This window comes from Psammomys obesus, unplaced genomic scaffold (assembly GCF_907164565.1).
Source record: "Psammomys obesus unplaced genomic scaffold, mPsaObe1.curated_primary_1811, whole genome shotgun sequence".
In the NCBI taxonomy this organism is placed as follows: Eukaryota; Metazoa; Chordata; class Mammalia; order Rodentia; family Muridae; genus Psammomys; species Psammomys obesus.
The window spans coordinates 1942933-1969784 of record NW_026592510.1 but is presented as its reverse complement, the minus strand read 5'-3'; the positions used below and the strand labels follow the sequence as shown (position 1 = coordinate 1969784).

At 37.0% G+C, this 26852-nt stretch overlaps 1 protein-coding gene across 2 annotated transcripts in view; it reads left to right on the top strand.

Moving 5' to 3' along the window:
* Positions 1–26852, top strand: part of Btaf1 (B-TFIID TATA-box binding protein associated factor 1) — a 94023-nt gene that overhangs the window by 17786 nt on the left and 49385 nt on the right. For both annotated transcript variants that reach the window (XM_055613812.1, XM_055613811.1), the window contains exons 3-13: positions 3735–3849; positions 5709–5852; positions 12097–12260; positions 14498–14634; positions 17661–17790; positions 18482–18550; positions 20499–20588; positions 21334–21429; positions 21518–21694; positions 25536–25676; positions 26397–26521. In XM_055613812.1, the coding sequence (XP_055469787.1) occupies positions 3735–3849; positions 5709–5852; positions 12097–12260; positions 14498–14634; positions 17661–17790; positions 18482–18550; positions 20499–20588; positions 21334–21429; positions 21518–21694; positions 25536–25676; positions 26397–26521 (1388 nt within the window). The remainder of the gene's footprint in view (positions 1–3734; positions 3850–5708; positions 5853–12096; positions 12261–14497; positions 14635–17660; positions 17791–18481; positions 18551–20498; positions 20589–21333; positions 21430–21517; positions 21695–25535; positions 25677–26396; positions 26522–26852) is intronic.

The following is a 26852-nucleotide window of genomic DNA, read 5'->3' as shown; positions in this document are numbered from 1 at the left end:
TACATACATACATACATACATACATACATACATACATACATACATACATACATATATGCATACATAATGCATTCAGGCAAATACTTAATGTATAAAATAAAAGTAAGCACTCCCACCCAAGTTATAATCATTAGATATATGTTTCTGTATATTTAGTGTATCACTGTTATGCGCAACAGGTTTCACAGCAGTCTGTCTATCTATCTATATCTATCCGTCTATCATTTACCTACCTACGTGCCTATTTATGTATCCTTTTTTTTTTTAAAGATTTTATTTATTTATTTATTTTTTACATCTATAGTGTTCTGCCTGCACTAGATCTCATTATAGGTGGTTGTGAGCCACCATGTGGTTGCTGGGAATTGAACTCAGGACCTTTGGAAGAACAGCCAGTGCTTTTCTGAGCCATCTCTCCACCCCCCACCCCCCTTTTTTTTAAGACAGGTTTTCTCTGTGTAGCTCATTCTGTAGACCATGCTGATTTCCAACTCAGAGATCTTCCTACCTCAGCCTCCCTAGTGCTGGAATTAAAAACTTGTGTCACCACCACCACCAGGCACAACAATCTAATTTTAAAATGATTTTATCACAATAGAAAGATGCCTTATCCCTTTAGCACATACTCCTTATTTAATCACATATTCACCTCTAGGAAACCTCCAGGATTAAAGGTATGCATCACTATGCCTAGTTATTCTGTTTCTTTTTTTTTTTTTTAAAGTTTATTATTTTTATATGTGTGAGTGTTTTGCTTGCATGTATGTTTGTGCATACAGGTACTCATGGAGCCCAGAAGAGAGTTATAGATCCCCTGGAACTAGAGTTAAGGCAATTGTGGGCCACCTGATGTGCTAGGAACCACACTGAGGTCCTCTGCCGAAGCAGCATGTGCCCTTAACCACTAATCATTTTTGCCCACCTTTTCCCCTTTTAAAATTATCAAATACTTTTATTAGTTTTTTTAAGAGTAAAAGATGCCCCATAGTAAAAAGACAAGTATGAAAGTGATAAAAATAGCAAATTGACAGAGGATTAATTCCATATTATACAAAGTTTTGAGTGAGGTACAAAAAGAAGTAATCCTGTGGGGAACAATAGTTATGAACGAGTAGCTTATTTATGTGGAAAATACTGCCATAAAATTTTTGTACTTTTTTTTTTATTGTATGGAGATATGTTTCTTCATCCTTCTTTCCTTCCTTTCTTATCTATCTATCTATCTATCTATCTATCTATCTATCTATCTATTTGCTTTAGTTTGTTTTTTTGAGGCAGAGTAACTTATTAAAAAAAGAACTGGTCAGAATGGCACACACCTTTAATCCCAGCACTCAGAAGGTAAAGTCAGATGGATTTCTATGAATTAAGGAGTAGCAGGTCTACATAGTGAGTTCCATTCAGGCCAGTCAGGGCTTCATAGTGAAACACTGTCTTTAACAAACAAACCCTAACAACAAAATCAAAACTATATGTAGGTGTGGCATAATTTGAAACAATACCAAACCTCTTTGGTAAGTAAAGAAATATAGCTGAAAACTATAGTAAATATTTTATATTTATCAAAAAATGAAAAATATCAAAACGTGTGCTAGGTTTCATTAGCTTGACACAAACCAGAGAAGGGGGAACTGGGAAGAGGGAACCTCGGTTGAAGAATTGCATCTGTCACATTGGCCTGTGGGCATGTCTGTGAGACAATTCTTGATTGCTGATTGATGTGGGAGGGCCTGACTTCCCGCCATGTGCACACTGTGTGTGTGTAGTTTTATATATATAAAAAACTACATATATATATATGTTATGTTTCTCAGCGTTACTTGTTGACATCATTGAGATGTCCTGACATTCTAAAGAAAATCAGATTTTATTATGTATTTATTTATTTACTTATTTATTTATTCTAACTGGCTTATATGTCATTTTGCCATTATCACACTGCCCTGATTATTACTGTTTGCAGTACATTTTGAAGTAAATAAAAGTGTGAGTTACCAACTTCTATTGTTCCTTTATGTGTTTTATGAAGGGATTCTGGGTCCCTTGCATTTCTCTGTGAGTTAAATGGTTAGCTAGTTTATTTTTGCCAAAAGTAAGCCAAGATTTTGATAGTAATTTATGTTGAATATATATAGATGAAGTTATGGGTTATTGCTGCCTTAACACTAATTCATCAATAGGTGAGGTCTATGTATTTGGATCTATAATTTTTCTCAGTGGTACCTTTCATTCACAAGAATTGCCAGGTTGTGGTCACACATGCTTTTAATCCCAGCACTCAGGAGTTGGAGGCAGGCAGGTCTCTGTAAGTTTCAGCCAGTCTGGTCTACAGAGCAAGTTCCAGGACAGTTAAGGCTACACAGAGAAACCCTGTCTCGAAAAACAAAACAAAACAAAACAAAACAAAATTGTTCACAAGTATTTTTTTCTCTTTTCTGATGCTATTGCAGATGGGATTGTCTTCTTAATTCATTTGAGAATATTTACTATGTAGAAGTACTTTTAAAATATATTAATCTGTTTTAGAGCCTAACTGGATTTACTTATTCTGATAGTGTTTTTTAAACTTTTATAGATTTTGGTTTGTGTGTGTGTGTTTTGTTTTTGTTTTTTTTTTTTTGAACACATGACCTTGCCTAGCCTGAAATTCATTGAGCACACTGGTCTCAAATTGAGAGAAATCAGCTTACTTCTGCCTCCTTGGTGCTAGAAAGAAAGGCATGCACCACCACACTGGCTTTTCTTTTTTTTCTTTTTCTTTGTGTGTGTGTGTGTGTGTGTGTGTGTGACAGTCTTACTTTTTAGCCTGGGCTGGCCTGGAACTATGTAGCCCAAGGCATGGGGCAGGAATAGCTAAATAGTGAGAATAAGTAAGATATGTACTTGTTCGTGTGCTTGTGCGTGCATGTGCGTGTGCTTGTGTGTACACATGCATATGACACACATGGTACGCAAGGGGAGGTTGATTGAGGTGGAAGAAGGGAGTTGGGGGGAAAAGGGTATTAGAGTGGCATGCTATGTGCTCCCAAGGTCAGCCACATCTTTTGTTCATCAGGAGCCATAATCCATGTTGGGGTTTTTTTGAGACAGATTCTCATAGGCTTGGAGAGCATTGGTTAGGGACACCTAGGTTAGCTGGCCAAGTAAGCCCCGGGAATCTGCTTCGCTCTGACTCCCAATGCTGGGATTACAAATGCTGGCCACCATTCCTGATTTAATACTTGGGTTCTAGAGATTATTGAATTTAGGTCTTGCCTGACTAGCCGCTTACTTACTAAATAAGCTATTTTGGCAGCCCAAATTTTCTTTTCAGTGGGTTAAATAATGATATTTTAAAAATGCCTTTAAGCATTTTATTGTTTTCTCTTTCCCTCTTTTAAGATGGTAGTGAGGGCAAGAGAAATGGCTTAACTGGTAAAGGAGCATGCTGCCAAACCTTGTAATCTGAGTTCAATTCATGGAACCCAGATGGTGGAAGGAGAGAACCAATTTCTGTACATTGTCCTCTGACCTCTACATAATGCTCACACACACAATAAACATTAAAAAACAAAAAGAAGGATAGTACTATTTTCTGTGAATAAACAAATTTTATGAGCTTAATAATTTTAAAATGTTTTATATGTATTTGAAAGATCTGGGATTATAAATTAATAACAAATTAATGTTTTTTTATGGTTACCTGGAGCAAACCTTTGTTTTGATATGTAATTATTTTATTTTATAATTTTAAGGTATTAATATATTTAAGGAGTGCAAATTGGGATACCCGGATTGCAGCAGGACAAGCTGTTGAAGCTATAGTGAAAAATGTGCCTGAGTGGAACCCAGTGCCGAGAGCCAAATCAGGTGCCTTTACAGTGGAAAAGTAGTTTGAATTAAAACATTACTGTATATTTAACTACAGCATGAAGTGTGTGGTTTAATAATTTCAATTTTGATTTAAAGGCTTAATTTTCATGTTCAGCTTTGCTAGGAAAAATATTTAGTGTTTTTTGCCACTAAACTTAAAAAGAAACTGCTGGGTAAACAATGTTTTCATATGTATTTCTAAAATTACTTAACATTGTAATGTACTAAATTTATTACTTAAAGAAAATATTTCTGAACAATTCATTTTTCACTGTTTGGAAGCTCATATAGTGTGGCTTGTATAGTGTAATTTATGTGTGGATAATAGGCAAGCTAATTCTTTAGTCCTGTTCTCCCTCAGTGTAGGGGTTTTGTCTTCTTGTTAGTTGTTTTGTTTTTGTGGTATTGAGGATTGAACCCAGGGCCTTGTGGATAATAGGCAAGCATTCTATTACTGAGCTGTACTGCCAACCCAAATTAATGTTTTTGTTGTTCTCTTTGGGTGTTGTGTAGAAGTAAAAGATTGTACTTATTTTATGATTGCCCATACTGGTATTTTAAAGCAAAACATATGACTTTGAGAAAGCTATAAGATACACATTTTAATTAAATGAACTTTTATTATATATTATTTTATCTGAATTTTGTGTTTTAGAATCTGGCAACACAGAATCAGTTGTGTAGTAGTATGAATTATATCAAAGGACAGAATTACAAATTTAGTTTTCAGGCATTAATTGAGGTGTTTTTTTCCTAAACTTTTTTAAAAAATTCTGTAATTGTACAGTATTTCATAAAATAATATATAAACGTCCCCTAAGGGAGAATTCAGTAAGGAGCAGCTAGATTCATTTTTAGCCTTTTAGCATAAATCTTATCTTTTTTAAAAGTTTTTGCTTTTGAGTTTTTTTGTTAATTTGCCTTTTATCAAATGTAAACCCAGAACCTTATTTCCAGTTCATTTTCCTCATTATCTTGGTGGATAGACACAGTGCAACTCATTTTATTGAACTAGTTAGATAAGCATTAATTTATAGTGGGACTGCTTGTTATTTCTAGAGAACGTTCATGAGGTTTTTTTTGTATTTGTTTTTAAGTTAACAGGGTTAGGGTTTACAGTGAATGACTGCATATGCCAGATTAACTGTTGTGTTAGTAAGCAACTATTGTGTAACATTGTAGCTGACCTTTTTGGGGAAGAATGTAGAACATTTTGAAGATATTCTTGAGTTTCAAATGGATGTTTAATTTCAATAGCTTGTCATGAGGTTACAATTAAAGTATGGAAAGCAAATCCTATTGAATGAGTGGTTTTTTATCCTGGCTATTCCTTGGACATAGGAAGAGACAATGTTCTTTACCTGTTTATGAATGCATTTTGTGCATGTTTGCGTTCTGATTTTTTTTTTTTTAACTTTATTTTGTGTGCATTAGTGTGAAGATGTCAGATCTCTTGGGATAGGCACTACAGACAGTTGTGAGCTGCTATATGGGTGCTGGGATGGAAGAGCAGACAGTGCTCTTAACCACTGAGTCATTTCTCCAGCCCCATGTCTTCTGATTTAGTGGTACACTAAACTCATCCTCTAACTCCAGAGGTCTTTCATTTCTTCATAAAACATGTTTTCATGGTTGGAAACATATATATACCCACTTACCATTCTGATGGTTTGTAGAAGGGGAGTCATCAAGTTAATAACTGATTTACAGATAACTAAGGACTAGTTGTAGATAAATCACACTAACTTTTCTATTTCTTTGATTTTCTTAAATATTAGCTAATACTGTAAGTAATGATACGCAGTGTTCTTTCATTTTTTGACTAAGGTCTAATAATATTTTTAAACTTTATCTAGAACCCACAGAGAGTTCTATGGAAGATTCATCTACTACAGATCGATTAAATTTTGACAGATTCGATATATGCAGATTATTACAGCATGGGGCATCCCTTTTGGGGTCTGCTGGTGCCGAATTTGAAGTCCAGGATGAAAAATCAGGTTAGTAGTAGTCCTGCCTGGTTTGAAATTTTGTTTTAGAACTAATTTATAATTTGGTGTGCTGTTTAACGTATAAGGAATCATAAAATGTAAATTGACTGAAGTTTTACATTTGGGGAGTTAGGGGTAGACAGAGTAACCAGCCATGCTTGTTCTGAAGCCACAGTAATGCGAACCAGCACAGGTTGTGCCAGTGTTTTTACAGTTCTGGGATTTGAAGGTTATTGTGTTGTTGTCTTGTGCTTTGAGTAGTGTTGGGATGTGTGCCTATGTAAATAATGTGTCCCAAGTAAATAACTGAGGTTAAAATTAAACTGTAGCCTGGTAAGTGGCTCATTCATTCTCTTTAAGTGTACAGAATACAAAAGTAATTAAATTAGATACAAAAGTAATTAAATGCCTGGAGTGCACTGGCTCATACCTTAGAGTGCCAGCTTCTCCAGAGGCTGAAACATGATCTTTTGAGTCCAGGAATCTGAGATTAGGCTATGCAACATAGGGAGACCTGCCTCAAACAAGCCAAAAACCAGAAAGGGTAATTACAGGAAAAGGTTTTTCATATTCAAGATTGTGGTCTTGAATAGAAAAAATTCTGATGGATTTAATGGATTTCTGTATATAAATAGTTGTCTCTCTTTTTTTTTTTTTAAGATATATTTATTTATTATGTATACAATTTTCTGCCTGTATGTGTGCCTGCACGCCAGAAGAGAGCACCAGATCGCTTAGATGGTTGTGAGCCATCATGTGGGTGCTGGGAATTGAACTCTGGACCTCTGGAAGAGCAGCCAGTGCTCTTAACCTCTGAGCCAACCCTCCAGCCCAATAGTTGTCTCTTAATTTAAGAAAAGGCGGGGGTCACGGGCTGGAGAGATGGCTCAGCAGTTAAGAACACTGATTGTTCCTCCAGAGAGCCCAGGTTCAATTCCCAGCACCCACATGGCAATTCACAACTGTCTGTAACTCCAGTTCCAGTGGACCGGACATCCTCATGCAAATATATATGCAGGCGAAACAGCAATGCACATGAAATAAAAATAAATTATTTAAAACAGAGTGGGGGCAGAGCTGGGTAGTGGTGGCACATGCCCATAATCCCAGCAGAGACAGAGACAGGCAGATCTCTGTGAGCCAAGCACGGTCAGCCTGGTCTACATAGCAAGTTCCAGGACATCAAGGGCTACACAGAGAAACCCTGTCTCAAAAAACAAACAAAAAGGGTCGGGGGTCCAGGGGACAGGGCAGGGTGTGTCATACACTTTAACCCCAGCAGAGCCAGAAGGAGCTCTGCGTTCCCTGCCAGGCTACTCTACAGAGTTAGTTTTAGGCCAGACAAAGCTACAACAGATTTTAAGTGATAGATGATAACAATATGATTTTGATTATGGCCTGTGAAATTTGATTTTTCTTCTATTTATTTACTTATCATGGTATACATGTAGAGGTCAGAGGAATTATTCAGTTCTTTCTTTTCATTGGATGGATTCTAGGTATTGAATTCAAGTTACAAAGTTTGGTGGCAAGCACCTTTATCGACTTGCTTAGTTCATCCGCCTTCTGCTTTCATTTCTTTGAAATGAGTTCCTGATCAAGTGGTAGCTCCAACTTTTCTTTATTGGCTGCATCATTTCATATTCCCACCAACAGTGAACAGGGATTGCAATTTTTTCATGCTGTAGCCAGACTTTCTTTTTTGACATGCTAGAGACTGACCTTAAGGCATCATTCGTGCTACAAGATATACCACTTTTCTTTTCCCACTTTCGTATAGGGGTTCGTGTGTCGGTATATGTGCACATGTGTATATGTAAGGGCCGGAAGTCAACCTCGTGCTCATGTTGATTTCAGAGACAAGCTTTCTGTGTTTCCTGGAACTCACTGATTTGGCTGGGCTTCAGAGAATCTTCCATGTCCACCTCCCCTCCACTGAGGTTACAGATGTGTGTTTTCAGGCCAGGGCTCTGAAGGCTTGAAATCAGGTGCTGCCCCTGCAGACCCCATTTTCAGTTTTTTGGTAGTAGTTACCTTGAGGATATGAGACAGTCATATGATGATAATCCATCATATGGACACCATATTTTATTTATCTTTTCCTCTTTCAGGTTGTTTCCACTTTCTGGCTATTAAGAATAAATTTCTGTCAGGACTAGTGAGATGGCTTACTGGTTAAAGTGTGTTGCTCATGCAAAGGACCCATGCTTGGTTCTGAGCCTGCATTTCAGGTGGTGAACCCACCATAACTCCAGCTCAGGGGGAGCCAGTACCTCTGCCCTGTGCATAGATCTCCTCCTCATATATAATTAAAAATAAATGTTAAAAGGAACAAGTTACTATAAATTATTCATTCATAAGTTTTTTGTATGAACATGTTTTCATTTTTCCTTGGAGTAGAATGCTGGGTCATATAGTAACCATGTTTTACTATTGAGAAACTACCAGTTTTGTTTTTTGTTTTTTTTGTTGTTGTGTGTTTTATTTTGTTTTGTCTTTTGGTTTAGCTTTTCAAGGTAGGGTTTCTCTGTGTAGCGCTGGCTGTCTTAGAACTCACTTTGTAAACCAGACTGGCCTCACATTCACAGAGATCCACCTGCCTCTGTCTCTGAGTGCTGGGACTAAGAGCGTGCATCATAACTGCTGGCTGAAACGGATTTTTACAAAGTGGGTTCACTATTTTATATTCCACCAACATTGTATGAGAATTTGAATTTCTCCACAGCCTTGCCAAAACTTTATTAACTCCTGATGTTAGCCATACTATGAGCGCTATCTCTGTGGTTTTGATTTGTACTTTCCAGCTGACTACTAATATTGAATATTTTTCCTTTCATGTGTTTGTTGTCCATTTTTATCTCTTCATAGAAATGCCTGTTGAGAGACTTTGCTCATTTTGTCTTTTATTATGACTTGGAAACAATCTTTATATATTCTATATATAACTGCCTTATGAGATAGATATATTACTAGCATCTTATTTATTCTGTGGGTTGTTTTTTCCTTGGTAATATTTTTCTTTTTTTTTTTCTTTTTTCTTTTTTTAATGATGGAGCTGGGGATTAGACCCAAGACCTTGCAACGTATTTTGCTAATATTCTATCACTGAGTTATAATTCTTGTTTTCATTTTCTTGATGATGATCTTTGAAACATAAAGTATAATCTTGATAGGTCCAATTTATGTTTTGTGTGTGTGTGCCATATGTAAGAAACTCTAAGTCAGTATCATTTACCAATATGCATTGTTCTAGTTTTTTTTTTAACTAGCTATTACTATATGCAAGATCGATTAATATTTTGGATTGATCTTTTGGATCTGGAGTTACAGGTGATTGTGAATGATGAGTGCTGAGAACTCTGGAAGAGCAGCAAGTATTTTTCATCTCTGAGCTATCTCTTTAGTTCCACTATTGGCTTTGTTTAAACTATATTTTATTTGTTCATCTGTGTATGTTTGTGTGTGGGTGTGCAAGTGCCAAGGTATATTTGTGGAGGTCAGAGGACAGCTTGCAAGAGTTAGTTCTCTTCTTCTACCATGTGGTGCCAGGGACCAAATTCAGCTCATCAGGCTTGTAACAACTCCTTTATCCACTGAGCTATCTAGATGTCCTGAGATGATCACTGTTTTATTTCATTTATCTGCCTGTCTGTCTGTCTATCTACCTACCTACCTACCTACCTACCTACCTACCTACCTACCTACCTATTTTTTGAGACAAGGTCTCACTATGTAAAGGAAGATGACATAAACCCATAGAGATCTACTTGCCTCTGCCTCCCAGTGCTGTTCTTTTTCTTTCTTTCTTTCTTTTTTTTTTTTTTTTAAGTTTTTAGTTTTTTGAGACAGGGTTTCTCTGTGTAGCCTTGGCTGTCCTAGAATCACTTTGTAGACAAAGCTGGCCTCGAACTCACAGAGATCTTCCTGCCTTTGTCTCCCTGAGTGTTGGGGTTACATGGTGCCTGACTTCAGTGCTGTTTTTTGTTTTGTTTTAATAAATAACACACACATGTACAAATCTCACATACATATACATATTTTATTTATTTATTATGTATACAGTGTTCTTGCTGCATGTATGCCTGCAGACCAGAAGAGGGCACCAGATCTCATTATAGCTGATTGTGAGCCATCATGTAGTTGTTGGGAATCGAACTGAGGACCTCTCGAAGAACAGCTGGTTTTCTTAACCTCTGAGCCATTTCTCCAGCCCCTTCCAGTGCTGTTTTTAAGAAAGTATTTTTATATAGCTCTTAAAAAATTGCTCAGCTATTTTAAAGCCAAGTTTTAGTTTTTAAAAATCTTATTTATCAGAGTCATGGTGGCATATGCCTTTAATTCCAGTACTCAGGAGGCAGAGGCAAGTGAGTCTCTTAAGTTCAAGGCTAGCTGCTCTGCAGAGCGAGTTCCAGGACAGCCAGGGCTGCAGAGAGAAACCCTGTCTCAAAAAACAAAGAGACAAGATCTCAGTATGTAGCCCTAGCTGGCCTGGAACTGGAAGATATACTTCCCTCCTGGACTCTGGATATGATGCCATACCTTATTCATTAATTTAAAAAATTATTTTATTTTATAGGTGTTTTGCCTGTACAGTACATGTGTGGCTGGTGCCTGAGTAGATCAGAAGAGGGCACCAGATTCCCTAGAACTGGATTTACAACTAGCTATGAACTGCTAGTAGGTGCTAACAGTCACATGTGGATCCCCTGGAAGAATAGCCAGTGCTTTTAACCTCAAAGCCGTTTCTCCAGTCCCCTAAGTGTTTGTTTGTTTGTTTTTAAATGACATCTTTGGTATAGTTTGTTTTACTGATTTTTATTGAAGGATTAAGGTATTTTGCTTTTGACACATTTAAAAACTTACTTTAATTTCCTTATCTTTGTTTGGCTGCACCAAAAAGAGTGCTTTTGGAATAAGCATTTATTTGTTGATCCTTTTCTGTCAAACAGAATCTAGATTTTGGTGTTATAGCCTGCCAAGATCCTTCAGAGAAGGTACAAGGTATAGCTATAAAGACTGATTTCCTTAGGAATGAATCATATTATTTTATACATACTTGATAACTGACATCAGGGCAACAGTAGTATCTCAGGGAAAATTTTAAAATGTTTTATTGATTAGGACTCTTTCTTTCTCTTCTCTTCTTCTGTGTAGCCTTGGCTGTCCTGGACTTTGTAGACTAGGCTGGCCTCAAAATTCACAGAGATCCACCTGCCTCTGCAGAGCTCAGGTGTGTGCCACCAGGCGTGGCTAGATACAGTTTTCTAATGACTACAGGAAACAAAGTTTTTGGGCTGTTCATATTACCAGGTATAGTTTGTTAATAGTGCAGAAGAGGTCTTGGTCTTTACCCGCTTCTTTTCATCCTTTTCCTTTTCCTCTTCCTTCTACTTCCCCCTCTTCTATTGCAACTCCTCTTTCATCATCATCATCACAAGGTCTCACTTTATTTCATGATTCTCCTGTGTCAGCCTCCCAGGTGTCTAGGATTACACATCACCATTATTATTGTCATAATTATTATCTGCCTACTTGCCTGCTTACCTGTTTTCCCTGTTTGTCTTTCTGTGTGTCTTTTTGTCTGTCCTCCCTTTCCTCCCCCCTCTCACTCTCTCTGACTGTGTCTCACTAGTTAGCCCTAGTAGACCTAGTTGGACTGCTTCTGCTTCCTGAGTCCCACTCTGCCTGTCTCTAGTTTTGAAACAAGGTTTCAATATATAGCACTGGCTGTCCTAGAACTTAGGATGTAGACAAGGGTGGCCTCTAACTCACAGAGACTCTACTGCCTCTGTTTCTCGAGTATTAGGATTGAAGGGATGTGCCACCACTGCCTGGCTCTAGTTTTGTTATTTTGAGACAATCTTAATATTATGCCAGTGTAGTCTTGAACTGCACTGTGTAGCCTAGACCTCCCTCTACTGGTGCCTTCTGAGTGCTACAGTTACAGGAATGTGGTACCACTTGGAATTAACCAAGCAAATGTTTGGCAATATGTACTTTTTAATATTTTTTTATTATTGTGGTGGGAGTCTTATCTGTACATAGTAAAAACCTTTTTAAATTTGTTTTGGTTTTTGAGACAGGCTTTCTCTTTGTAGCTGTGGCTGTTCTGGAACTCTGTCTGTAAACCAGGCTGGCCTCTGCCTCCCTGAGTGCTGGGATTAAAGGCAGGCACCACTACTTCTCGGCTAGTAAAAACTTTAACTGATTTCGAGGGATTATTATTATTATTATTATTATTTTCTGTTTATAGGTGAAGTGGATCCTAAAGAGAGGATAGCACGACAACGGAAATTACTACAGAAGAAACTTGGACTTAATATGGGAGAAGCAATTGGAATGAGTACTGAAGAACTCTTCAACGATGAAGATTTGGATTATAACCCAACGTCAGCAGCCCTTGTAAACAAACAATCTGTAGGTAAAACATTGGGTTGTTTGATTGCACGTAGCAACACAAAGGGTTTGCTTCATTTTGTTATCCAGTTGCACCAAGAAAAATGCTGTGCTTAATTCTACTCATTACTGTTCAGTGCCACTTTAATTCAGTATCCTAAGCTGAGAATCTGGCATATTCTACAGACAGAAGTCCAGCTTATCTCCTACATGTCAGACTGTTGGATAAATATTATGCTAGACTTTGCAGATGCCTCTAGTATTAAAAGATCCTAGTTGTCCAGGCACAGTGGCATACAACTGTAATCCCAGCACTCTGGGAGGCAGAGGTAAGCGGATCTCTGTGAGTTCTAGTCTAGCCTGGTGTACAAAGCGAGTACAGGATAGCTTGAAAACCAACCAACCAAACAAGCAAAAAAAGTTCCTAGTTGCTTAAATAGAGGATAAAAGTAATTTTTTGGGAGCGTGAAAAAAGGACTATCATAGATAAGATGATAGAAATGTTTAGAACAATGATTCGTATTTCAAAAAATAAAGAGGAAAGTGGGATATTTTTCAAAAAGGAAAATAAGATATAAGAATAAAAATGTAGTAACATGATGATTGAATGAACAAATCAAGCATGGTATAAGAATCAGTAGGTGGCTATAAGCTACAGTGCCAGTTCTGGGAACCAAATTTAAAGCCTCTGGAAGAATACCAAACACTTTGTCTGCTGAGCCATCATCTCTCCAGTCCCTCAAAGCAGTATCTTACCAATAATTTAGGGACGCAAATTTTTCTATTCTTACAGACAATCTGTTAAGAGTTACTTGTGTATCTTTCCTGAAATTTCTGCATGGGTGCTGGGCCATCAAATGCAGGCCTTCATGCTTGCTCAGCAAGTACTTTATTAGTTGAATCATCTCTCCCTGAAATTTCTATATACCGAGTATTGTGTGTACATTTAAGCCATATTGACCTTTCCTCACATAATATAGTTTAGTATAACAGTATATGTAGACTAAACACATTTTTGTATGCAGTGTAGGTATACGTTTGTGTGTATACAAAAACACATTTTTGTAGCAAGTGCTTCCAGGTGTATTCGCTTATCACACAGTTTTTATAGTGTCTCCAATGAACAGGAAAAGATCAAAACAAGCATGAGGTAGTTAAGAGTAAAGGATTATGTGGCTAAGATGATGATAGAGTGCTGGACCAGTCAGTCATTTAAGGCTATAATTCTTCCTTCCTTTCTTCTTTTTTTTTTTTCAGCACATGATCAGCATTAGTTTCTTTTATTAAGAATTTTGTTTTTATAACTTTATGATATTGTGATTATTTTGAAATCTCAACTCTTCAGGTACCCTACTGTTATGACTACTTATTTATATAACACCTGTAGTACAGAAAAGTTATAAGACTTGGGAATCAGACAATTAAAAGATTTTCTTTTAAAATATTAATTATTGATTTTTATTTATTTATTTTTTTGAGATCCTTGAACTCACAGATATCCTTCTGCCTCTGCAGGGACTCAAGGCATACCATTTTTTTTTTGTAGAGACAAGGTCTTCCTAGCTAGCCCCGGCTTTCTCATCCTCCTCCTGTCTTCCAATGTTGGGATTTTAAGTGTTCCAGCACTTACGCCTTGCATTGTTTTACTCAGGACAGAGTGTTTACTGTTGCTGGGGAATAAGATTGTTTCTCCAGAAAAATACTACAGGAGTGTGTGTGTGTGTGTGTGTGTGTGTATTTGTCTTTATTTTTTGTTTTTTGAGACAGGGTTTCATTGTGGAGAGCTAGCTATCCTGGAACTCACTCTGTAGACCTGGCTGGCCTTGAACTTATAGATATCTACCTGCCTCTGCCTCCTGGTTCTGAGATTAAAGGTGTGTGCCACTGCTGCCTGGCTTTGTTTTTATTTATTTATTTTTTTCCTTAGTAATTTTCAGCCTCACACGAAGACTAAAAGACCTATAAGGGCAGAGCATTCAGTCACAAAATGTAAATCCCTTTACTATGGAATGTTCAGGGTGGCTGAATACACCTGGAAGCTCTCATGCACATGTCCACACAAACACATATATACACTACACACATCAATGTGTTTTATTACTTACTGAGCAAGTAAAATCATGATACATGATAGTGTAATATTATCAAAAAGATCGTTTAATCTCTCTATTAAAATTTATACACTTTTCTTTCCTAAGATTGAAACTCTCAGTATTTATTTTTATTTCTGACAACTTAAACTTGTTTTATTCTTTTAGACTCTCCAGGCAGCTGAATTGATTGATTCAGAATTCCGAGCAGGAATGAGTAATAGACAGAAGAACAAAGCTAAAAGAATGGCCAAGTTATTTGCAAAACAGAGATCTAGGGATGCAGTGGAAACGAATGAGAAGAGGTAGTAATCTTTGTGCTTATTCACTTGAAACAGTATGTGTGCATGGTGTACTGGTAAACTTTTGGTGACTTTTTGTTCAGCTGAGTAGTGCTGCGTGGATTGTTTTACTCAGGACAGAGTATTTACTGTTACTGGGGAATGAGATTGTTTTTCCAGACAAATCTATAGGAGTAGATTTGGTTTTGTTTTGTTTTTATTTTTATTATTTTTTCCTTAGTGATTTTCAGCCTCGCATGAAGACTGAAGACCTGCAAGGGGAAAGCATTCCAATCATGGAATGTAAACACCTTCACTGTGGAATGTTTAGGATGGCTGAAGTGCATAAAATGAGAACAGTAGAGAATGAATTCAGAGAGGTCGTCTAAGGGACACCAGTCAAGGGGATGCACTTCTTAAGTGAAAAGTGCTGTCAGGGTATTATCCCTTGTTCTTTAGCTAAGGGCAGTGCTAAATAGTAGACAGTAATCCAGACTTGCTGGTTTAATATTTCTGTAGAAAATAATTCTGAAGTAAGAGGCATTGTCTTCAGATTCATACTGAATTAATACAAGTGTTATCTGACTTCAAAGTTAGCTAGTTCAAAACATCTTTCAGATCTTTGTAGTGTGTGTTAAATTGTAGATTCTTGAGCACCTCTTCTGTTAAATTCGACTCTAATGGTATTCAAGACTGTTTAAGTGATGAATTAATAAATATTGCAAAGTCTGTAAAATTAGGTCTTTGTTGTAAATGATAGTTCTGTGCTTTATGTTCAGATAAGGCTAAAAAGTGTTTTGCAGTGCATAAGAGTTAAAGTGTGAGTTCCAGGATAACCAGGGCAAACACAGAGAAACTCTGTCTCAAATCCCCCCCCCCCCCCAAAAAAAAAAAAAAAAAAAAAAGAAGCTAAAACATGAGCTGGTGTGGTAGTGGTGGCAATGGTACAAGCCTTTAATCCCAGCACTTGGAAGGTAGAGACAGGCGATCTCTGAATTTGAGGCCAACCTGGCCTTATAGAGTGAGTTCCAGAACAGCCAGGAACTCACTATCTTGAAAAACAAAACAGAGACGTAAAGCAAAAATAGTTAAATAAAATCTATTTGACAGGAATATTTGCTTCAGGTTATTTTTTTTTTTATTTTTTCTTTATTAATTACACTTTATTCACTTTGTATCCCCCCTGTGGTTCCCTCCCTCCTCCCATCCCAATCCCTCCCTTCCTCCACCCTCTGCATGCATGCCCTTCCCCAAGTCCACTGATAGGGGAGGACTTCTTTTCCTTCCTTCTGATCCTAGTCAATTAGGTCTCATCAGGAGTGGCTGCATTGTCTTCTGTGGCCTGGTAATGCTGCTTCCCCCTCAGGGGGAGGTAATTAAAGAGCAGGCCAATCAGTTCATGTCAGAGACAGTCCCTGTTCCTATTACAATGGAACCCACTTGGATACTGAACCGTCGTGGGCTACATCTGTGCAGGGGTCTTAGGTTATCTCCATGCATAGTCCTTGGTTGGAATAGCAGTCTCAGGAAAGACCCCTGTGCTCAGGTTTTTGGTTCTGTTGCTCTTCTTGTGGAGTTCCTGTCCTCTCCAGATCTTACTGTTTCCCACTTCTTTCCTAAGATGCCAAAAGGTTGCCCATAAGTCTCAGCATCTACATTGATAGTCTGCAGGGCAGAGCTTTTCAGAGGTCCTCTGTGTCAGGTTCCTGACTTGTTCCCTCTTTTCTCCTTCTTCTGATGTCCAGCCTATCAGGTTATTTTTTTAAGTGTAAAATCTTTATTGAATTTTTTAATTTTTAAAGTCTTTATTGGCTTTTTGTTATTTTGTCTTTTTTTCCCAGAGCTGAGGACTGAACCCAGGGTCTTGTGCTTGCTAGGCAAGTGTTCTACCACTGAGCTAAATCCCCAATCCTCTTTACTGGATTTTTTGAGGTGAACAACTTGTTAAGTCTACAGTCAGAATGTTACTGGTCCCAAACTAGAGATATTCAGCTTGTAGTAATCTAATAAAAGTTCTGCGCACGCCTTTAATCCCGGCTCTTGGGAGGTGGAGGCAGGGGGCCTCTGGTGGTCACACCTTCAGTCCCAACTTTGGGAGGCAGAGGCAGGCAGATCTCTGAGTTTGAGACTAGCTTGGTCTACAGAGCTAGTTTCAGAACTCTCAGGGCTAAGCAGAGAAACCCTGTCGGGAAAAACAAACAAATGAACATGTAGAGAGAGGGAGAGACTCAGAGAAATTAAGACTATACTTTAAACTGCATTACTTTTTCATTTCTTGGTTTTTTGAGACAGCTTTTCTCTGTGCAACCCTGGCTATCTTAGAACTCACTTTGTAGAGTATCGAACTCAGATATCCTCCAGCTTCTCTAGCCTTGGGATTAAAGTCATGTGCCACTATGCCCAGTTTCTTTTTCAGTTCTTATGTATAAAGGTAGTTTGTGTTTTTTTCATTTGTTGTCTAGGCTGACCTGCATCACCTTGGTGCTGGGGTAAAAGGTGTGTGTTAACAGATTGCTTGTCTTTTTCTTTATAATATTTCTTATTAAGCCAGCTTTTGTATTTTTTTTCAAGTTATAAAGCAGTACTTTTTTTTTTCAAATTTTTGTATTTTTTTTAATCAGTGGTCAGTTTCTGTACATTTTTTAAATTTTTATTTTTTTATACAATAAATTTTAATATTCAGCAAGCAAGAGTATATTGTATTACTTGGCATATTAGTTTTCTCCAGGTTGCAAAAGCCCCAAAAAAGTTAATGTCATGTTTGGTTGTTTGATTAAAAGAGTTTAAAATAAAAGAAAGGGAGCAGGATGTAGAGATGAAATAATGTTAGATTTGAAATTCAATTTGAAAGAAAAATGCATTAACTCAGAGGATAGTGGCCAATATTTTGATTAAAATATTGATGAGTTTATTTTAGTCGACACAAGATTGTTAAGTAAGCTACACCAGCAAGTTAACTCCTCTGTGCAGATAATGGATTTTCTGACACTCCTTGTAGAACATCTGTATTCTCCTTCATTTATTTTTAAATTGGTAACTTTTTTTTTTAGCAATGACAGCACTGATGGAGAGCCAGAAGAAAAGCGACGGAAAGTAGCAAATGTTGTTATTAATCAGACTGCAAATGATTCCAAAGTCTTGATTGATAACGTTCCAGAGAGTTCTTCCTTAGTTGAAGAGGTATATTGAAATTGTTTATAGCTTTTAAAAAATATGTATGTATGTATTTTTTTTCGAGACAGGGTCTCTGTGTGGCCTTGGTATCCTGGACTCGATTTGTAGACCAGGGTGGCCTTAAGCTCACTGAGATCCACCTGCTTCTGCTTCCCTGAGCGCTGGGATCACAAGCATGCGCGCCATTGTGCCTGGCTGATTGATTTTTTTTTTTTTTTTTTACCTTTTTTATTTTAGCTTTACTGTTTTTTTAAGTGTATGGATGTTTTTGTTGCAGGTATGTCTGTGCACCACTTGCGTGGCTGGTGTCCATGGGGGCCAGAAGAGGGTGTCGGACCCCTGGAACTAGAGTTATAGACAGTTGTGAGCTGTCATGTGGGTGCTAGGAATCGAACCTGGGTTTTCTGGAAAAACAACCAGTGTCCTTAATCACTGAGATGGTCCTTAACCATCTCTCCAAGCCCTGTTTATAAGCTTCTTAAATATATACCTCGAGAATATTGTGTAATTTGTCAACTAAGAGAAATTTTATTAGTAAACATCTTATACTTCTTTAGTAAAATATTTATTTAAAAAATTTAAAGCCATGTTACTATTGCTAAGGTTACACCTAAACACGGCTCTTTGAATTTCTTAAGTTGTTAAATTGTTAAATCCAAAGCTTTGATCTAGTAGTAATTATATTTTTCTTATTTAGACAAATGAATGGCCTTTGGAAAGCTTTTGTGAAGAACTTTGCAATGACCTTTTTAATCCCTCATGGGAGGTAAGGCATCTTCTTCTCAGCTAAGGATAGTACACTTGTTGGATTCCTACTTTTCACTCAGGTGTCTTGGGACTTGGGGCATATTCTATATTTTTATTTCTCTCTCTGTCTCTGTCTCTGTCTCTCTTTTATGGGGCAGGGGGTTGAGACAAGGTTTCATTATGTAACTTCCTGTCCTTAAATCTTCTGGGTCCTGGGATTAAAAGTGTATGCCGCCCCACTAGGTTTGACTTTTAAGTATAAATTTTAGATTTTTAAGAAGCCTTTCTTGGGGAGGAGGTCCTTCCCTATCAGTGGACTTGGAAAGGGGCAGGGAGGAGACGAGGGAGGGAGGGTGGGATTGGGGAGGGAATGAGGGATACAGCTGGGATACTGAATTAACAAAATGTAACTAATGAGAAAAATAAAATTTAAAAAAAAAGAAGCCTTTCTCATCCTTTAAATTATTTTTTGAAACAAATTGTTCATTTTGTTTTATTCTTTTGGCTACCATAAAGACTTGTATTTTTCTCATAGACAGTTAAAATATTGGTTTTCATTGAAAATGGACAGCTTTTGGAGAGTAAAATGGCAGTCTTATTGTAGTCCATGCTTGTCTTGAACTTGTGGTATTCCTGCCTCAGTTTCCCAAGTTCTGGGATTAAAAGTGTTTACTACTATATCATGCCTAGAAGTGGGCTGTTTTGATTTACCAAGAAAGTAATTTCGGGGCCTAGGTCTATATTCTAGTTGTGTAGAAGCATGTGTTTATCATACACAAGGCCCTGTACTCAAAAGTCAAGATCACCAAAAAGCCAGCCAACCAACCAACCAACCAAACAAACAAACAAAAAACACAAGGTGGTATGGCTGTGGATAGGGCAATAGTTTCCAACCAGTTTCAGAAGTAATTTAGCCTCCAAAGTATTTCTTCAAAGACATTTCAAACATGTCCCAGGATGTAGAAAAGATGAAGAAGAGCCTCTGGTCAGATTATTTATCAGACCTTTAGTTGGCCTTTGAATTAAACAAACAAACAAACAAAACAAATCTGCTTTGAGGCCATGGGTTCATTGGTGTAGCACTTGCTTAGCATGTGTGAGACCCTGCTTGGGTATGATCCTCAGAAGGGAAAGAAAGAGAGAGGAAAAGGAAGGAAAAAAAAAGATACTGCTAATAGTACCTTTCAACATTAGGTAAATCTTAACTCAGATATCATTTTAAATGAATGAGGATAGTGTCAATGGCTTTGTTCTGCTTTCAGTTAACATCTCTGAGAATGGTGATTTATCTACAGGATAAAGCATTAGCCATTAGGCATCTTGTATGATTTCTTTTGGCACTTGACCACTTTTGGGTTTTTTAAATGCATGTACTTCTAAAATACTGGCATTTGGGCTATCCAGAATAATATTTGGAAATTTCTTTCCTTTGCTGTTTAGTCCTGAATCTAGATAGAGACTGAGGATGGAGGTGAGAGCCAGCTAGAGTTACAGGATGTAAATAGCTGGAGAATAACAATTTTCTTGCTTAGCTTTGAAAACCTTCCACATAACTAAAACAGTTGTGAAATTAATTTATGTAATTTGCCTTAGTTGAAAAACACAATCCTATAAGGTACCATTTATTTTACTTTCTTTGTATCCCAGTACAAAATGCATGTTATTTAAAAACTTGATTATAATCGAGGTGTGGTGGTATACACCTTTAATTCCAGCACTTGGGAAGCAGAGGTAGGCCCTTCTTTCTGAGTTCTTGGCCAGCCTTATATACATAGCAGCTTTCATTTCAGATAAGTCAGGGTTACAAAGTAAAGCCTTGCCTTGAAAGTAAGACAGAGATGATTGTGTTTTAATAGATGTTTCTGTAACGTCAGTGTTGACTGGAAAACATTTTCATATTAAAGAAGAGTTGAACTTGGCATCTTTAAACATTTGACATCTGACATTTGCTTCTTGTGTTTTCTTAGGTTCGACATGGGGCAGGTACTGGACTCAGAGAAATTCTTAAAGCTCATGGGAAAAGTGGTGGTAAAATGGGAGACAGCACTTTGGAAGAGGTAAGTGTATTAAAACTATGATTTAGTTTTAGTACTTGGTCTCTTTTTCTAATTTAGGGAGAAGTAACAAGTTATCTAACATAAACTAAGAATGCAAGGTGAGTAAGAGGAAGAACTTTGAAAAGGTAGGAAAAAAGGATGCAGGTTTATTGTTGTGCAGTGAGGTTGGGACAGAGATATCAGAAACACTAGAAAAGTCGCCGAAAGAAGATTGTTTGAGCAGGATATGAGAATACAGTAAGGTGAATAAAGTGGTCGCTGAGCAGCATTAGTGTAGCAACAAACCCTGGAAATAGCATAGCCAGCAGAGGACCTGATGGAGAGTAACCTTAAGTCATTCTCTTTCTTTTGTTTTCTTGGAGGTGGGGGATGTTTTCAAACAGTCCCACTATGGCTGGCTTGGGATTCTCTGTGTACCTTTCTAGCCTTGAACTCACGGAGATCTCTGCCTGCCTCCGCCTCCTGAGTGCCCAGCCAGTGGTAGTTTTCTTTTTTAAAGAGTACAAGAACATAATAGGAACCATGAGTATACGAATTTTGATGTAATGTCTCTGAATATAATCATCAAGGAGGACATGGTTATGCTTAAGATGGTAAATGGAACTCTTATGCAACTTGATAACTATTGATTTTGCTAAGATAGTCCCAATATTATATCTTTTTCTTTTTGGATTTAACACTTCAACTCTCTCCCTAGTAGAGAGTTGATTTTTACCTATTCTCAAAAGTGATTCTGTTTTCATAGATGATCCAGCAGCATCAAGAGTGGTTGGAAGACTTAGTCATTAGACTTCTTTGTGTTTTTGCGCTGGATAGATTTGGAGACTTTGTTTCTGATGAAGTAAGTATCACGTGAGTGAAGCTTTGCCCACACTGTAAATTCTGCATCAGTAAATTTTCTGTATATGTAACTTCTTTCTGTTTTGTAGGTTGTAGCACCAGTTCGTGAAACTTGTGCTCAAACATTAGGTGTGGTTTTAAAGCACATGAATGAAACAGGAGTTCATAAGACAGTAGATGTGCTGCTGAAATTACTGACCCAAGAACAGTGGGAAGTTAGGCACGGTGGTCTTCTGGGAATAAAATATGCTTTGGCAGTTCGTCAGGTAAATAACTGAGTTTTCAAAGTGCATGTGAGGGAATTTTTTTTTTTTTCTTAGATGTTTTGTTTGTTGTGATGGGTGTGCATGATTGCTTGTTTGTTCCTGTTTTCTGATCTCACTGTGTATCTCCAGCTAGTCTGGAGCTCACTATACAGACCGGGAGGGCCTCAGAACTGCAAAGATTGTTCTGCCTCTGTCTCTTTGGTTCTACAGTTACAGGTGTGTGTCATCATGCCAGACTCAGGGTGTCCTTGAGAATGTGTCACAAAAGTAGGTGATGATCATAAAAATTTACAGAGAAATCAAAAGATGATTAGTTACATTGTTTGTTGCAACTTGTTCAATGCATTTCATAGTTTTTTAATTGTTTAAACTTATTTAAATATTGAACACTTGTTCTCTGAGGTCTCTGAGACTCATGTTATATAGGAAATACATATATAGAAGAAATAGATAGGAAACCCACCCAAGCAAGTGTGTCAGAGCAAGCAGTCTACACAATCATGTACTTTTTTACATTATTCACCAATATTTTTCTTCCTTTTTTATCTTTTATAAGAAGGTTTAGAAAAACAAAATACAGGCAGCCTTACCATTTTCATATAGGGAAACAAGTTCTAAAGACTTAGAAGCTTTGTTTAATGTTATAAAACTATGCTCAGTACTAGAAGTCAGAATTATATGACATATCTTTTTTTTTTTTTTTAATGGAGTGCTTTATAACCCAGTGTTCCATTGACAGGCTTCATCCTAATAAAAACACATGCATATTATACATTACCTACTGATGAGCATTAATGTTCTCTTTGTAGCTTACTGAAAGTTTTGATAGAGTCTAGCATGTTGTGGCTAGAAATTGGGTTCCTAGGTTGACTCACAAAAGCCTTTTTAATTTATGACCCATACACTTTTTACAAAGTTGAGTGCTAAAATGATAAAAGCAAGTCAGGCATGGTGGCCAGGCCTGTAATTGTAGTGCTGGAGTCAAACCTGTGTGCTCCAAAGTCCTTATCCCAGTATATGGCTGGCAGATATAAAAGGATCAGAAGTTCAAGGTCATCCTTAGCTAGATAAAATGTAGCATGGGATATATATTTGGGATATCTTACCTTTAAAAAAAAAGAAAAGAAAGGAAAAAAAAATCATAAGATAAATAAGGAACTAGAGAGAAACAAGGATTGAGCTTTTTTTTTTTTTTTTTTTTTTTACCACTGTGTAATTTCCTGAATATTTTCTAGCCTGGCTAACATTGGCAGGATCTTAAGAGATTGTTGTACTTAGTGCTTTGGATTAGCTTTTCAACTTTGTTCTCTTACTTACTAATCCAAGAATGGAACCTCCCTTCCTATTCCTGAAAAGCCTTTTGGAGTTACTTCTAAGGTTGTTTTTTTCTTTTGTTGTTTTAAGCTGCCAGCAAGAATCATATTACCTTGTGATTTTTGCTCATAGACCCAAGCTTTCTACTACTTTGTTTACTCTTTCTGCTTTGTTCTTGCTTTTCCTGGCCTTTTAGTCCCTACAACCTTTTTTGTATAGTAGCTTCTAGAGAAAGCAAAGTAGAAAATACCTTATTAGCATTTGAAAAGCTGAACTTATTTCATAATAGGACTAATTTTTAAAAACTTTGTCTTTTTTAAATTAATTTATTTAACATCCCAATTATAGCTCCCTCCCTCATCTCCTCTGGGTCCCACCCCCCCTTCCTTCTCCCCCCCCCCCCCCCGTCCCCTGGTTCTTAGAAAGAGGGAGCCCTCTTCCCTTACTGAAAACGTTTTTAATTTTTGAGATTATAATTATAGCATTTCTTCCATTTCTTCCTTCTTTTTTCTCCTCTCTCTAAGACCTCCCATTTACCCCTCCTTGCTGTCTTTCAAATTCATGGCTTTTTTTTTCCATTGTTACCGTTTGCCTGTGTGTGTGTGTGTGTGTGTGTGTGTGTGTGTGTGTGTGTGTGTGCGCACGCGCGCGCGCGTGTGGGCGCACGCATGTGTATTCCTAAATATAATCTGCTCAGTCAATATAATGTTACTTGTTTGTATGTTTTCAGGGCTGACTACTATTTGATACTGGATAACAAAGTGATGTGTTCTTACCTGAAAAAGACTATTTCTCCTACAAGACCAAAAAAAAAAAAAAAAAATAAATAAAAATAAAAAAAAAAATACTTGAGAAGCACTTGTTTCTTTTTTTGTCTTATAACTTTTAAATTAATTTTTGGTTAATGTACAAATAATTGGGTCTCATTTTGATATTTTCTTTTTTTAAATTTTGGTTTTTCAAGTCAGGGTTTCTCAGTGTAGCATGCTTTGTAGACCAGGCTGGCCTTGAACTCACAGAGATCCTCCTGCCTCTGCCTCCCCAAGTATGGGGATTACAGGTGTGTGCCACTATGCCTGGCTTACATTTTGACATTTTCTTATGTATTGTTATTCTTTAAAAGTTTATTGTAGTGTATAACAGGCTCCAGATAACACTTTATTCTGGCTATAGGCAGCAAAAGGCATTATGACAGGGAATCAGATGTTTAGATAGGAATGGAAGTGGGTCATCATTATCACAAGTACAAGAAACAGCTTGCTTTTTGCCAGATTTTATAATTCAACTTCTGGCCAAGGGGACCTTCTCCATGGCTTTGGCTTTTATTTTAGCTCCAGGATATTCTTCTGCTACTCTTTTTATTTCTTACTAAATAAATATCTCCCTCATCCACATCCTTGGCTTGCTCCTTAGGCTGTTTCAGTGGCTTCTTTTTGACACTTTTGTGGTCTGTTTTTCTGCAAATGTCATATTTTTCCTTTATGGCTGAAGTTTTTTTTTTTTTTTTTTTTTTATTTGTACCACTTCTTCACTTATTCATGGGTTGATGAGCATATAGGCTGGATCTGTATTTTAGCTACTGTGAATAGTGTATCAGTGATTAGATGTGAAAGCATCTGGTATGTTCAATTACCACAGAGGTATTAGAGTCTGTCACTCTTTACCTAATGCCATGGCAGGGTTTTTTACTTTTTACTTTCTTTTTTTTTTTAAATATTTATTTATTATTTATACATTATTCTGCCTGCATGTATACCTACATGCCAGAAAAGGGCACAGGATCTCATTATAGATGGCTGTGAGCCACCATGTGGTTGCTGGGAATTGAACAACCAGTGCTCTTAACCTCTGAGCCATCTCTCCAGCCCCAGTTTTTTACTTTCTTGCCAGAAGCTCACCTCTTTGACTAGACTGTCTCACTAGCAAGCTCTTAGGAGCCCTCTGTCTCTGCAATAATGCTGGCATTATAGGCACACACAGCTATGCCTGACTGCAGAGCAAACTGTTTTACTACACAGTGTCACAAGACCAATTCTTAATGAGATTCTTAGTATATGATCATAGGAGTAGCAACAGAGAAGCTGGCCTTGGTGGGAAGATGAAAAGAGATCAGATTGGAATAATGAGAAATAGAAGGATGTAGCTTTTCTTTGTCATTTCTTTTATATCCACTGGTCACTGATACTGCCAGATGTTGTCAGTGGTATTAAATAAAAAATGTAAGCTGAGAGTCTTACTAGGGACATATATATATTTGTGTTCACATACAGCATTTATAGTCTTATTATGAACTGTTCTGATATTTAAGTTTCATCCAGTAATATTTAGAATCTTTCTCAAGTGGAATTATCTCAAAATTGAGAAAGTGGAATCTTTCTCAAGTTATGCTTCTGCTAATTTATCTATTCTGTTTGTGAGTTTTTTCCAACTATATAAATATTGGAGTGGAGTTCAAAGTTAATAAAGATGTTTGAGCACAGAAATTATACCATAGAAAATTAGCCTGTTTTGATGTACTGTTTTACAGGATGTAATTAACACTTTATTGCCTAAAGTTTTAACTCGAATAATCGAAGGACTCCAGGACCTTGATGATGATGTCAGAGCTGTTGCTGCAGCATCCTTAGTGCCTGTTGTAGAAAGCCTTGTCTACCTTCAGACACAAAAGGTACACTAAAAGTTTTTCAGCGTTTTCTTCCTATGGAGCATGTTCACATTTGGGTGTGGAACAGTTAGAAAAAGGTTGAGTTCTTTTTATTGTATCTCCTACACCTTTTGTGGAAAATTTCTTGTCTCTAACATCCCTCTGATGCATGGAAGTTTGATGATATGTTTTTTGGGAGCAGTGAATTGTGTATTGTCTAATTCCCTTTATGTTCTTAATACACAGAGAATTTCTTTGAAAAGGAAACAGCTATTTGTCTCTAAATTTTTCCCTTATGTTTAGAGATGTGAAGTCTTATTTTGATTTTGTTTTTTGTCATTTTAACCTGATCTCATTTGAAAGAGACTATTAAATTTTAGCTACAGTTTCTATTTTATCAATTCCAAAATATGAAGTTAAAAATGTAGTCAGCATTATTTTATGAGCACAAAAACTAAACTTGTGTTTTCACGATTGTTAAAATTTCCTGAAATTATTCTTCCCAGTAAAAATCTGGCTAGGCAAGAAGTGACAAATGTAGAGCTGAATGGCACTAAAAAGAGGGTAGAGAATTGTTAATGGTAAATAGTGTCTTTTTTCTTAACATTACTTAAAACTGATATTGTCCAAATTTATTGGAATTACATATGCTATTGACTCGTATTGACCCTTGGGATATAATTTGGCAGGATTTATGGATTTGTATGTGAAATCAGTAACTTTTCTTAAAAACTGATTTTACAGGTACCCTCCATTATAAATACCTTATGGGATTCTCTTCTGGAATTAGATGATCTAACAGCTTCAACAAATAGTATTATGACTCTTCTTTCATCCATGTTAACTTACCCTCAGGTCCAGCAATGCAGGTAACTATTTGTTATTAGTGGGATAGAATAATAAGCCTTTTGTATCTTTCTAGATGATTAAACTTAGACTGTTCTAGCACCTTTAAGAACAGTGCTGTAAGGTGAGGACACTTTTTCTTAGGAAGTTTTTTCCTTCTTTATTCTAGCTGCTAGGACATAGTAGCTCTAGGGGTTAGAGAGATGGCTCATGGTTAAAGGCACTTGTTGTGCTTGCAAGGGTCCCACATGGCTGCTTGAGGTCTTGTGTTTTCCTGGAGCCTCTCATAATTTAAAAAAAGAAAGAAAAGGAAGGAAGGAAGGAAGGAAGGAAGGAAGGAAGGAAGGAAGGAAG